Source organism: Pongo abelii, chromosome 19 (genome assembly GCF_028885655.2).
Source record: "Pongo abelii isolate AG06213 chromosome 19, NHGRI_mPonAbe1-v2.0_pri, whole genome shotgun sequence".
NCBI lineage: Eukaryota > Metazoa > Chordata > Mammalia > Primates > Hominidae > Pongo > Pongo abelii.
Genome location: NC_072004.2, coordinates 18,145,552 through 18,159,903, shown reverse-complemented (window position 1 = coordinate 18,159,903; position 14,352 = coordinate 18,145,552). Strand labels below are relative to the sequence as shown.

Below are 14,352 nucleotides of genomic sequence, written 5' to 3'. Positions count from 1 at the left end.
TGAGTCAGGTGGGCACAGGTCAGGCATTGGGCCTGGGGGTTGGAGAGGGTGGAGCCTGGGCCCCAAGGCAGACCCAGGTCTTGTGTGGCAAGGAGAATGCAGGGTTCCTCACCCAGGCACAGGCAGGCTCTGCCCAGGGAGTTGGTGGTCAGGGGTGTCAGGCCCAGAGTGGCCCCTCCAAAGGGGCCTGGCTGCCAAGGTGGGCAGCATCCCAGGAGGCCCTTGTGACCATCTGGGCTGGCAGGGGGGCTTTGTGAGAACAAGGTGGCAGGTCATTTCCTGTTGCCTCAGAAGTCAGGAGTAGAGGGGCTGGCAGGGGCTCGATGAGTGCCTACATGTGCCAGGGACTGTGCCAGGCCCCCTACAGTATTCTGCTGTCCCCCGGAAGCTGGTGTAGGCTGCACAGTTTGTGAGTGCAGACCCTGGATTTAAGACCTCTGAGCAGCGGGGAAGGCTTCCTGGAGGAGGTATGCATTTTGAGATGGATGCAGCAGGTTCTGTGAGGCTGCCAGGAGGGGTAGAGTTCCCGGGGGCCTCAGGCCCCGCTGGAGTGTGCAGCAGGCCCATGCTCAGCTCTCCAGGCTGTTCGTGGCTCCCCTGTCAGCTGCTCACTCCTTTCCAGAGACAAAACAGGAATAATAGACATCATTAAATATACATGGGGCCCCAGGCGGTCGGCGTGGTGGGCTGGGCCTCCCTTCCCCATAACACTGAGCTGCTCTGCTGGGCCAACCGTGCTCCTGGGCCAGCCAGAGGACCCCCATGAGGCGGCATGCAGGCGGGGAGCAGGCCACGGGACCCAGGTAAGACCTTAGCCTAGAGTCCTTGGGGTCTGTCACTGGCCACCCTCGCATCCCAGGCTGCAGGGGCGATAAGGGAAGGGGCAGCAGCAGAGCTGGCGTCTCGCCCCTAACTCATCTTGAGGCCCTTCTCTGCCTCACTTTGTTCATCTGTGAGGGGTGTGATGCCCATGCAGTCCCCTCCTGGCGATGGTGGGATACCAAGACAGGCAGGGCCTCCGTGGCTTACCTCAGCCCCTCTCCTGACTGTCCTGATGCCTGGCCATGAGGCCCTAAGTGAGGGTTTCTGCCTGGCTGGTGGCCATTCCCACTTCCACTTTACAGGAAGGGGCTCTGGGCCCACGGTGAGGTAGGGAAGGCCTTGAGTTCACAGGGTATCAGGGTGAGTCCAGACCTTGGATTAGATCCAGGCCTGTTCTGTCCCCAAGGCTGGCTGGCAAAGGGTGGGAAATGAGGCCAGAGGCTGGGGGTCCTCAGGCAGTAAGGGCTCAGGTGAGAGGCTCCAGCTACTGGGCCGCATGTTCCTCACCGTGGGTGGGCTTGTTCCTGGGTTAGGTCTGTGTGCGCGTGGATCAGGGCAGGCACTACGATTCTGTTATGTCCTGGGCTTTCTGGATCTGTGGTCAGGATGGTTGTACAGTCTACATTTGCTTGTGAGAGAGCGAGCGAGGGATCCTGCAGCTGCGTATGCCCAGGTCAGTGTGAAGTGGCAGCTTTCGGTGCCCTTAGGGCTGCGAAAACTCCCTAAGACCCCCCAAAGGTCTCTGACCCTCCCACCCCCACACCTGGGTAAGCTCCAGGCTTGGGCCTCACCCTGTCAGCCACCTTGTTCTCATCACTCACCCTCCCTGATGATCACAGGCAGGGGTCTGCACCCTCACTCAGGCCCATGCCCAGGCAGCAGAGTTGCATTCATCTCCCGGCTGGCATCCCTGCAGCCTCCCGGGGGTAATATGGCCTGCAGCTTTAGAAGACTCAGGTACATAGGAGCCAAAGACATGAATATTCATCTGTCTGTCCCACACCTGTGCATTCACTCATTCTCCATCTTTCTTCCTCTGCAGCTTAGATTCCACAGTTTCTCATTTCGGAACCCTCCTTTGGCAAGAAAGCCGAGTCGAGACCCTCTCCTTCCCACTCTGTCCCTCTCCTAGACAGCTCACCTGACCTCCAGCTTCCATCTCGCCAGACATGGGTCCGAGCAGCCTTTTTGACTCTCCACTGCACTGTCCTGTAGCCATCCCAAGCCCACCGTGTCCCAGACCAAACATGGCGTTCCCATACCCCCTGGCCTCACCTCAGAGACACTCCCCGCACCTGCCAGCTGCACCAAGCCAACCCCAGGTCTACTTGGCTCCACCCTCATCCCAGCCCCATCTAGCCTCTCACCAGGGCCAGCCTGTTTCACCTCATCCTGAATGTGTCCACTGTACTCCATCACAGCATGCTCCCAGCTGTGTCATTGTCCCCTCTCCATTCTTTTCCACATAGCAGCCCGAGCTTCTTTTTATAATATTTTCTAAGAAGCCGTGTGAGGCAGTGGTTGAGAATGTGGACACTCTGAAGCCAGACTGCCCAGGCTCAACTCCACCTTCAAGCTGTGTCACTCACATAACCTCTCTGGGCCCATGTCCTCATCTGTAAAGTGGGAAGAGTAATCACACCGACTTCAGGAGGTTGTAGTGAGAGTTGAGCTCTGTGTGGCCTGGCCGTTCTGAGCACAGGTCTTGCAGTCAGGGACACAGTCCCCATGGCTTCCTCACTGTGGGCTGTCGGCTGAGGGATCTAACCTATCTAAGATCAAGCCCTTCATCTATCTGAGAATCTAGTGAGATATTCCAGAAAAGCATTTAGTACCAAGCCTGGCACATAGTAAACATCTGCAAATGCGGAACAGTGACCAAAGTCCCATCCCTTCCACGGCCATTGGGCTAGTCTCTGCCTGCCACCCTGGCCACCTCTCATTTCACATGCCCTCAATCACTCTGCTCCAGCCATAGGACTGTCCTTGAAGCCCCTCTTATCACCAGGCCTTTGCACATGCTGTTCCACCTGCCAGGAATACTGTTCCTTCTTCCATGTTATAAGCTCCCTCTTATCCTTCAGATCTTGGCTCAGGGTTGCCTTGTCAGGAGAATCTTCCTGGACCTCCAGTGCAGTGTTTGGGCATCTGGGGGTCATGCCCTGACCTTCACAGCTCTTCTTGTTGCTGTGACTCTTTGCTTAAAGTCTGCATCCAGGATGGGCACGGTGGCTCATACCTGTAATCCCAACACTTTGGGAGGCTGAGGCAGGAATATTGCCTGGGGGCAGGGAGTTCAAGACCATCCTGGGCAACATAGTGGGACCCTGTCTCTACAAAAAAACAAAAGAACATTAGCCAGGTGTGGTAGCACACACCTGTAGTCTCAGCTGCTTGGGCAGCTGAGGTGGGAGGATTGCTTGAGCCTGGGAGCTTGAGGCTGCAGTGAGCTGTGATTATGTTACTGCACTCCAGCCTGAGTGATGGAACCAGACCCTGTCTCAAAAGAAAAAAAAAAAAAAAACAAAGTCTGTGTTCCCTACAACACAGGGAGCTCCATGAGAGCAGAGATCATGCCTGGTTCCACTCAACTCTGCAAACCCCAAGTGCCCTGCACAGTGCTTGGCACATAACAGATGCACAACTAATGCACAAGTAATATTTAAGGAATGAATGAATGAGAGACTTGCTCCCTGACACCCGATCTGTGCCTGCACAGAGGATGGAGACCCTGAGAGGAAGGCAGGACCTGGAACCTACCAGAGAAGGGGTAGCCTGAGGTCAAGCCTGGGACCCAGAGACCAGGAGGGGTCAGGTGGGCAGGACTTGCTGCCAGCAGTCACCCAGACTTCCTCACTCAGAGCAGACAGGCAGCAGCCTGTAGCAACAATGTTGGCAGTCATAACAACAGCTGCTTGCCCAGGCCAGCCACTGTGCCCGGCTCTCCGCTATCTCATGTAATGCCCAGGTCAGCCCTGGTAGGGGAGGCATCTACGCTCACAGATGAGGAGACTCCAAAGCTGAGGCTGCATGACTTGCTATGGGTCAGATCGAGGAGAGGAATGAGATCTGACCCAGAGCTCTGAGCTACTGGGCTCCACGTCCCCTGGGCTAGAGCTGGGCTTGCCTCTCTGAAAGGCAGGTTCTTCATCTGGACAATGGGGCTTTGCAGTGGAAAGATGCCTGCCTGGGGGTTTGAGGCAGGACTTGGGCAAGCCCACTAGAGAATGGTGGCCTCTCAGCCTTTCTTCTGGACAGACAGACAGACAAGGCTCCCCTACTTGGGGCAGACAGAAGGTATGGCTCTGGGAGGTGCTCTTGGGCCTGAAGGGCCAGCCCTGCCCTGCTTCTCCCCAGCAAGTCTCTGACCTCTCTGTGCCTCACTTTCAACAAATGTAACAAATGTTACATGGCGCTGGGATGGGGGTGGGGTTGGACCTGTGACATCTCAGGTCCCTGACATTCTTCCTGAGAGCCCCTCTAAAGTGGTGTTTCCACTCAGTCTCCAATCCCTTTTTATTTCCATTTTCCCATTTACACTTTTTTGGGGGGTGGGGGCGGGGGACAGAGTCTCCCACCATCACCCAGGCTGGATTGCGGTGGTGCGATCTCGGCTCACTGCAACCTCCACATCCTGAGTTCAAGTGATTCTTCTGCCTCAGCCACCACACTGTGCACACCTGTAGCTGGGATTACAGGTGTGCACCACCATGTTGGGCTGATTTTTGTATTTTTAGTAGAGACAGGGTTTTGCCATATTGTCTGGGCTGGTCTTGAACTCCTAGCTTCGAGTGATCCACCTGCCTCAGCCTCCCGAAGTGCTGAGACTACAGGTGTGAGCCAGCGTGCCTGGCCCACATTTACACTTTTTTACAGAAATGCATTCATATGGATCAAAAATCAAACTAATATAGAAAGATTTACAGTGAGATAACTATTCTCATTAATTTCTTGTGTATCTTTTGCTGTATTTCTTTTTTTTTTTTTTTTTTTTTTTTTTTTGAAATGGAGTCTCACTCTGTCGCCTGGACCGGAGTGCAGTGGCATGATCTCAGCTCACTGCAACCTCCGCCTCACGGGTTCAAGAAATTCTCCTGCCTCAGCCTCCCAAGTAGCTAGGACTACAGGTGCACACTGCTATGCCCAGCTAATTTTTTTGCATTTTAGTAGAGATGGGGTTTCACCGTGTTGCCCAGGCTGGTCTCGAACTCCTGAGCTCAGGCAGTCAGCCCGCCTCGGCCTCCCAAAGTGCTAGGATTACAGGTGTGAGCCACCAAACCTGGCGCTGTATTTCTTTTGTTTGTTTTGACACAGAGTCTTGCTCTGTGTCAGAGGATGGAGTGCAGTGGCATGATCACGGCTCACTGCAGCCTCAAAATCCTGGCTCAAGCGATCCTCCCACTTCAGCCTCCTGAGTAGCTGGGCCTACAGGTGCTTGCCACCTGTAATTTTTCAGTTTGTTATCTAGGGACAGGGTCTCGTTATATTGCCTAGACTAGTTTCTAACTTCTGGGCTCCTCCCATCTCAGCCTCTCAAAGTGCCCAGGCATGAGCCACTGCTCCTGGCTGCAGTATTTCTAACACAGAAATAAAAAAGCAAATAAAAGCTGAGCATGGTGGTTCACACCTATAATCCCAGCACTTTGGGAGGATGAGGTGGGCAGATCACTTGAGGCCAGGAGTTCAAGACCAGCCCAGCCAACATGGCAAAACCCTGTCTCTACTAAAAATACAAAAATTAGTCAGGCATGGTGGTGCATGCCTGTAATTCCAGCTACTCAGGAAGCTGAGGCCTAGGAGGTGGAGGTTGCAGTGAGCTGAGATTGCACCACTGCTCTCCAGCCCAGTTGACAGAGTGAGACTGTCTCAAAAAAAAAAAAAAAAAAAAAAAGCAAACATAAGAATACAAACTTATATTCTTACCACCTCCCCTGACACACACACACACACACACACACACACACACACTTCCTACAGAAATGCCTCAGTAAACACTGTAGTCAACAGGCTGTTCTGCAGCCTGCTTCCTGCACTAGCAGGTCCTTGAGATCGCTCCCTATCAGGACACAGAGATCGTCCACATTCCTTGTTATAGCTGTGCTGTGTTCCATCCTGGAATGCATTGTGGTGTACTGCAGCAACGAGCAGCTCTGTTTGTGTGTCCTTACCCATAAGGACGTGTAAGAGAGATCCCCAGGGGTGGATTACTTGTGTCCTTCCTTCCCTCCCTCCCTCTTGTCCTTTTTCTTTTTTAAAACAATCAATATATAATCCGCACTCCATACAATTCACCCATCAAAATGTGCAATGCTGTGGTTTTAGTATGCTCACAAGTGGGCCCGCCCTGTGACCACCACATTCCTGTCTTTTTTTTTTTTTTTTTTTGAGACGGAGTTTTTGCTCTTGTCGCCCAGGCTGGAGTGCAATGGCTTCATCTTGGCTCACTGCAACCTCCGCCTCCCAGGTTCAAGTGATTCTCCTGCCTCAGCCTCCTAAGTAGCTAGGATTACAGGCATGCGCCACCACACCCAGCTAATTTTTGTATTTTTAGTAGAAATGAGGTTTCACCATGTTGGTCAGGCTGGTCTCAAACTCTTGACCTCATATGATCCACCCGCCTTGGCCTCCCAAAGTGCTGGGATTACAGGCATGAGCCACTCCACCTGGCCCTGGTTCTGTCTTTCTTGAAACCTCTTCCATCAGGTGTAACTTCCTTTGCCCCTGCCACTGTACTGGGACCATTCTTGTCACAGTCACCCCTGGAGCTCTAAGGAGCTGCATCCATTAGCTCTCCATTCTCGACTGACATGCCCATCTGTCATAGCAGTCCCATCTGTCATAGCAGTCCCGCCCTCCTGCGCAGCCCCCAGGACCCCACTCCCTCCTGGGCCTCCACCTCCTCCTCTGGCTGGCTTTGTGGTGCTCACTCACTGCTTCCTTGGTTCCTAAGCACTGCAGCCCTGCGGCTCATTCCGTGGCCTTTCTTCCCTCTATACTCATTCCCTGGTGTCATCCTCCAGAGCTGTGGCTTCAACGCCATCTAGATGCCAATGACTCCCTAACTGATGTCACCAGCCCTGATGGCTGTGATGGCCCCCCAGCAATGCCTAGTGCCCAAAGCTGGATCCTGGACCCTACCTCCTCAATTTGCTCTGCCTGCAGCCTTCCTCATCCTGGCCAATGACCTGACGGCCTCTCCATTCTCCCTGATGTTCAGTAAGGAAACTTGGGAGCCATTCCTGCACCCTGCCCCATCCCCATCATCAAATCCTGTCAGTCCTACCTGCCACATGTCCCCAGCATCCTACCACTTCTCCACACTTTAACCTCTGGCAGCCTAGTGCAGGAGGACCTCCATGGAAGCTTCCATGCTGGCCTCCCTGCCTTCACCCTCACTCCTGCAGCCACTTCTCCCATAGCAGTAGAGGCTGCTATTAAGACTGAGGTCGAGGCTAGGCTTGGTGGCTCACGGATGTAATCCCAACACTTTGGGAGGTCGAGGCAGGCAGATTACCTGAGGTCAGGAGTTTGAAACCAGCCTGGCCAACATGGTGAAACCCTGTCTCTACTAAAAATACAAAATTAGCTGGGCGTGGTGGTGTGCGCCTGTAATCCCAGTTTCTTGGGAAGCTGAGGCAGGAGAATTGCTTAAACCTGGGAGGCAGAGGTTGCCGTGAGCCAAGATCGCACCATTGCACTCCAGCCTGAGCAACACAGCGAGACTCTGTCTCAAAAAAAAAAAAAAAAAAAAAAAGACTGGGGTCGAATTCCATCCCTTCTCTGCCAAAACCCTCCTCCCACGGCTACTGCCTCACTGGCAGTCGAAGCCAAGCCCTCATTGTGGCCCACAGGCCCTGCATGTGTGCCCCTGAACTCTGACCTCACCACCCAGTGCACCCCCACTGCCCTCCAGCCACCTGGCCTGGCTGCTCCTCCACCTGCTTGGGACTGTGCACTGCCCACAGGCTCTCTCCATGGCCCCATAGCCACTAGGCCTTCCGTGACTTCCTGTTTAAGGTCATACCCCCACTTCTTGCTGTCCCTTCCACAGCACTTATGCCCCATTATCTGTTACTGATTTTCCATGTTTATTGGCTTTCTCTCCACCCACATATGGTAACTGCATGAGGGCAGGGTTTTTCTCTGTTTTGTTCACAGCTGTGTCCCAGCACTTAGACGGTGCCTAGCATGCAGCACACTTCCCACAGAGGCTTTTGAATGAATGGGTGAGTGAGTAAATGCTGGCTACAGGACCCTTAGGGAAAGGGGCCAGGCTGACTGAGGAATCCAGGTTGGGATAGTGGTGGGCAAGCACTGGAGAGGCCTTGGTGCCTGTTGGAGGCCCAGCTGGGCTCTGGTTTGCCCAGTGGCTTGGTCAGGGCCCTCCCCCTCCAGGCAGGAGCAGGTTCTGGGGTGAGCACAACTATGCTCCTGGCTCTGCCCAGTGTCCTAAGCTGCTCTAAACCCAGTGATGACCCAGGAGCTCAGTGGGCAGAAGGACCTAGTAAGGGAGATAGCTCTGGACCCAGCCAGGCCTGGGTTCTACCTTTCCAAGCCAGGTGGCCTCAAGCAAGTCCCTTCACCTTTTGAGTCTGAGTTTCCTCATCTGGAGAATGGATATACTAATAGCTCATATCTCACAGACCTGCTGTGAGAGTACCATGAGACTACTGTGCAACATACCTGACTGGGGCCTCACTCTGGAAACTGGCTCTAAGAGGAGCTGGGGCAGGTGTTGATATCTCCAGGCTCAGAAAGAATGTCTCAGCTGGACGCCGTGGCTCACATCTGTAATCTCAGCACTTTGGGAGGCCAAGGTTGGTGGATCAGGAGTTTGAGACCATCCCGGCCAACATGGTAAAAACCGTCTCTACTAAAAATACAAAATTGGCCAGACGTGGTGGCACATGCCTGTAATCCAAGATATTTGGGAGACTGAGGCACAAGAATTACTTGAACCCGGGAGGCAGAGGTTGCAGTGAGCCAAGATTGCACCACTGCCCTCCAACCTGGGCAACAGAGCGAGACTCCTCTGTCTCAAAAAAAAAAAAAAGAAAGAACATTGCCCCTGTCCTTCATTTTTCCTCAAGCGGGCAAGAGCCACTGCCCAAAAACAGAAGGGAGAGTGGGCAGCCCCTCAAACTCCTGCTCTGCAGGAGGCCCACTTCCTGCACGTATCCCCTAACTCACTCCAAAAGCCCTCCATCCAATTTCTCTGGTTTCCATCAAGCCCCACTCCCCATCCCTGTGAGACTACCTGCACCAGGCACCAACAGCCCCTGGTGCAACTCCTCTGAGTGACTGGGCACTGACTGGCTCCAGGTGAATCTTGGGGAGGAGGAGCAGGAAGAAGAGGAAAGTGAAGAGCCAGAGAAAGTGAGCAGGGGGAAGAGGCAGACAGAGAGGGGGAGACCTCACCTGCTGCATGGTCCCCTCTCTGCTCCTGCCACTTGCCTGGGAAGGCCTCACCCTGTGCCTGTTTCACAGCTGAACACGTTGAGGCTCTGAAGCCACTGATCTGAGGGTGTGGAGCTGGCAAGTGGCAGAACCAGGGCCAGAACCTTGCTGCTCTGGGGTCTCCTATGCTAAACCTTAAACAACCAAAGAATTAGCTCTGGGACCAAAAGACTGAACCGGAGTTCAGTGAGTAGGGAGCTTGATGTTAACTGAAGTCCATCTTGAGGAGGAAGAGGAGGAGGAGAGCTGGTTCTGAGGCTTCAGGTCTCAGAGCTGCCACTCCCCACCCCCGCTGGCCTGCCCAGTTTTTCCCACCCCCTACCTCTTTTAGTGCACATTCTCAAAAGTGAGTGAGACTGGCCACCAACCAGACTTTGGACATGCAGCCTTAGGTCAGGCCATATGAAGCAATCAGCTATGCCCAGAGAAGGTAGGAACCACATGGCCACAGCCTACTGAGGCAGGGCAGAAAGTAAGAGGAGAGGACAGGGCTAGGCAGGGACCCCAGAAAGGAGCCAGTAGGAGGCATCTCCAGTTACCCAGCAGCTCCATCAGATCTTGCTTCCTTTTGCTGAAGGAGACGGGGCGTAGCTTATCACTCCCATTCTTCAGAGGAAACTGAGGCCCAGAGAGGACAAGGACTTTCCTGGACTCACACAGCCAGTCAGTGACAGAGCCTAGGGTCAGAGCCAGGCCTGACCCACCCTCCATTTCTGCCTCTCTACTCCTGCCTGCCCCCACAACACACACACACACACACACAAGTGGAGTTCCACTGAAACACCCCTCCTTGCCCTGCCTTCTGAGCCGGCAGCCTGGCTCCCCACCCCATGTATTATTCAGCTCCTGAGAGCCAGCCAGCTCCCATTACACTGACCGCAGCCCAGCACCTGCTCTGCCCGTTCCCCTCCTCCCTTGCCTAGGACCTAGAGAGTTCAAAGTTCTCCTCCAAGATGACTTGGTGGGCTTTGACCATCCCACCCTGGGCCCCACTTCTGGCCCAGTGCAGGTGTGCTAGTGATTTAGGGCAGGTGGCATCCCATCTCTGTGGCTCAATGTCTTCCTCTGTGAAGCCAAAGTGACCCAAGGGCTCCCTTCATGGGGTTGAGCCAGCTGTGGCCCAGGGAGGGCCTAACCAGGATGAGCACTGATGTTGCCATGACGACTCCGAGGCCAGAATGTCTCCCCCAGCACAGGCCTCATAGGCAGGCTTCCCCATCCCGGTAAACAACACCCACGCACTTTCCACTACTGCTCTAGGGTGAAACCCAAGGCGCTCTAGAGGAGATGAATTATGGATCCGCCCTCCCGGAATCCTGGCTCGGCCCTCCCCACGCCACCCGGGGCCAGTCCGGTCTGCTCCTAGCCCAAGGAGGCTGCGTGTCCAGCCGCGGGCAGGAGACCGAGCAGGTCCCTGTGTCTCCAAGTCCCTGAGCCCGTGACACCGGCCCCAGGCCCGGTAGAGAGCAGGCAGCCACCATGGCGAAGGAGGAAGATGAGGAGAAGAAAGCCAAGAAAGGGAAGAAGGGGAAGAAGGCACCGGAGCCGGAGAAGCCCAAACGGAGCCTGAAGGGGACGTCGCGGCTGTTCATGGGCTTCCGCGATCGTACACCCAAGATCTCCAAGAAGGGCCAGTTCCGCAGCGCTTCAGCCTTCTTCTGGGGCCTCCACACCGGCCCCCAGAAGACCAAGCGCAAGAAGAAGGCCCGCACCGTGCTCAAGTCCACGTCGAAGCTCATGACGCAGATGCGCATGGGCAAGAAGAAGCGGGCGATGAAGGGCAAGAAGCCGTCCTTCATGGTGATCCGCTTCCCAGGCCGCCGTGGCTACGGCCGCCTGCGGCCGCGCGCCCGGTCACTCAGCAAGGCGTCCACGGCCATCAACTGGCTCACAAAAAAGTTCCTCCTCAAGAAGGCCGAGGAGTCGGGCAGCGAACAGGCCACAGTAGACGCCTGGCTGCAGCGCTCGAGCTCCCGCATGGGTTCCCGCAAACTCCCCTTCCCGTCGGGTGCCGAGATCCTGCGGCCCGGGGGCCGGCTCCGAAGGTTCCCCCGCAGCCGCAGCATCTACGCGTCAGGCGAGCCCCTGGGCTTCCTGCCCTTCGAGGACGAGGCCCCCTTCCATCACTCGGGCTCCCGCAAGTCGCTGTACGGGCTTGAGGGCTTCCAGGACCTGGGCGAGTATTATGACTATCACCGCGACGGCGACGACTACTACGATCGGCAGTCACTCCACCGCTACGAGGAGCAGGAACCCTACCTGCCGGGCCTCGGCCCCTACAGCCCGGCCTGGCCACCCTACGGCGACCACTACTACGGGTACCCGCCCGAGGACCCCTACGACTACTACCACCCCGACTATTACGGTGGCCCCTTTGATCCGGGGTACACCTACGGCTACGGCTATGACGATTACGAACCCCCATATGCGCCCCCATCGGGGTACTCGTCTCCTTACAGCTACCACGATGGGTACGAGGGCGAGGCGCACCCATATGGCTACTACCTGGATCCCTATGCGCCGTACGACGCGCCATACCCACCCTATGACCTCCCGTACCACAGTCCCTACGATGTACCCTACTTTGATCCCTACGGGGTCCCCTACACCGTCCCCTATGCCGAAGGCGTATATGGCGGTGGGGACGAGGCCATCTACCCCCCCGAGGTGCCCTATTTTTACCCGGAGGAGTCGGCCTCGGCCTTTGTGTACCCCTGGGTACCACCGCCCATCCCGTCGCCCCACAACCCGTATGCCCACGCCATGGATGACATCGCCGAGCTGGAGGAGCCGGAGGACGCGGGCGGGGAGCGTCAGGGGACCTCCTTTCGCCTGCCCAGCGCCGCCTTCTTCGAGCAGCAAGGCATGGATAAGCCCGCCAGGTCCAAGCTGTCCCTCATCCGCAAGTTCCGCCTCTTCCCGCGACCCCAGGTGAAGCTGTTTGGGAAGGAGAAGCTGGAGGTGCCCCTGCCACCCTCTCTGGACATTCCTCTACCCTTGGGGGATGCGGACGAAGAAGAGGACGACGAGGAGCTGCCCCCGGTGTCCGCTGTGCCCTACGGCCCCCCTTTCTGGGGCTTTCTCACGCCGCGCCAGCGCAACCTCCAGCGCGCGCTGTCGGCCTTCGGCGCCCACCAGGGCCTGGGCTTCGGCCCGGAGTTTGGCCGCCCCGCGCCTCGCCCTGCCACCTCGCTGGCGCGGTTCCTCAAGAAGACGCTGTCGGAGAAGAAGCCCATCGCGCGGCTCAGGGGCAGCCAGAAGGCCCGGGCGGGCGGCCCTGCGGTCAGGGAGGCGGCCTACAAACGCTTCGGCTACAAGCTGGCTGGCATGGACCCAGAGAAGCCCGGCACGCCCATCGTGCTGAGGAGGGCCCAGCCGCGCGCTCGCAGCAGCAACGACGCGCGCCGCCCGCCCGCGCCACAGCCCGCGCCCAGGACCCTCTCCCACTGGAGCGCGCTCTTGTCTCCGCCCGTGCCCCCGCGGCCCCCCAGCCCCGGGCCCCCGCCCGCGCCGCCGCTCTCCCCGGCGCTCTCGGGCCTGCCCCGGCCGGCCTCGCCCTATGGCTCCCTCCGCCGCCACCCGCCGCCCTGGGCCGCCCCAGCGCACGTGCCCCCGGCGCCGCAGGCCAGCTGGTGGGCCTTCGTGGAGCCCCCTGCCGTGAGCCCGGAGGTGCCTCCCGACCTACTAGCCTTCCCCGGGCCCCGACCCTCGTTCAGGGGCTCCCGCCGGAGAGGGGCGGCCTTTGGCTTCCCCGGGGCCTCCCCACGGGCGTCGCGGAGGCGAGCCTGGTCACCGCTGGCCTCGCCCCAGCCCTCGCTGAGGAGCCCGCCAGGCCTCGGCTACTGCTCACCCTTGGCGCCCCCGTCGCCTCAGCTGCCCTTGCACACGGGCCCCTTCCAGCCGCCCTTCCCGCCCCCAGCTCGCTCGCTGCAGGAGTCCCCAGCCCCACGCCGAGCCGCTGGGCGCCTGGGCCCACCTGGCTCGCCGCTGCCGGGCTCACCCAGGCCGCCCTCGCCGCCCCCGGGGCTGGGCCACAGCCCGCGGCGCCGCTCCCTGAACCTGCCCTCGCGCCTCCCGCACACGTGGCGGCGCCTCAGCGAGCCGCCCACTCGGGCTGTGAAGCCGCGAGTGCGCCCGCCCTTCCACCGACCGCCCAGGTCCGGGGCCTGGCGGGCGCCCCTGGAACACCGGGAGAGCCCGCGAGAACCCGAGGACTCAGAGACGCCCTGGACCGTGCCCCCACTGGCCCCCACCTGGGACGTGGACATGCCTCCCACCCAACGCCCACCCTCCCCCTGGCCAGGAGGTGCAGGCAGCCGCCGAGGCTTTTCCAGGCCACCCCCTGTGCGGGAAAACCCCTTTCTCCAGCTCCTGGGCCCTGTGCCATCCCCCACTCTCCAGCCTGAGGATCCAGCTGCTGATATGACCAGGGTCTTCCTGGGCAGACACCATGAGCCCGGGCCTGGACAGCTCACCAAATCAGCTGGCCCAACCCCTGAGAAGCCTGAAGAAGAGGCCACCCTGGGGGACCCCCAGCTGCCAGCAGAGACCAAGCCTCCAACCCCGACACCTCCCAAGGATGTCACTCTCCCCAAAGATGTCCTCCCAGAGCAAAAGACATTAAGGCCCAGCCTCTCATACCCACTGGCTGCGTGTGACCAGACCAGGGCCACATGGCCACCATGGCACCGCTGGGGGACACTGCCCCAAGCCGCAGCCCCCTTGGCACCCATCAGGGCCCCAGAGCCCCTGCCCAAGAGGGGTGAGCGGCGCCAGGCAGCCCCTGGGCGTTTTGCTGTGGTCATGCCTCGTGTGCAGAAGCTGAGCTCTTTCCAGCGAGTTGGGCCTGCAACCCTGAAGCCTCAAGTCCAGCCAACCCAGGACCCCAAGCCGAGAGCCTGTAGTCTTCGCTGGTCCTGCCTCTGGCTTCGGGCAGATGCCTGTGGACCCTGGCCACGAGTACACACCCATCCCCAGTCCTGCCACCTGGGCCCTGGAGCCGCCTGCCTGTCCCTTGGGGGCTCCTGGGAGGAGGTTGGCCCCCCAAGCTGGCGGAACAAGGTATGGAGGCAC

At 58.1% G+C, this 14,352-nt stretch overlaps 1 protein-coding gene across 2 annotated transcripts in view; it reads left to right on the top strand.

Moving 5' to 3' along the window:
• The first annotated feature begins 41 nt into the window (after positions 1–41).
• Positions 42–14,352, top strand: part of MYO15A (myosin XVA) — a 71,002-nt gene continuing 56,691 nt past the window's right edge. The window contains exons 1-2 of one of the 2 annotated variants that reach the window (XM_024234893.3): positions 42–803; positions 10,540–14,340. In XM_024234893.3, the coding sequence (XP_024090661.3) occupies positions 10,759–14,340 (3,582 nt within the window). In that variant the 5' untranslated portion in view covers positions 42–803; positions 10,540–10,758. Of the gene's footprint in view, positions 804–10,539; positions 14,341–14,352 lie in introns of those variants that run through there. The other variant, XM_024234894.3, reaches the window with a different exon arrangement.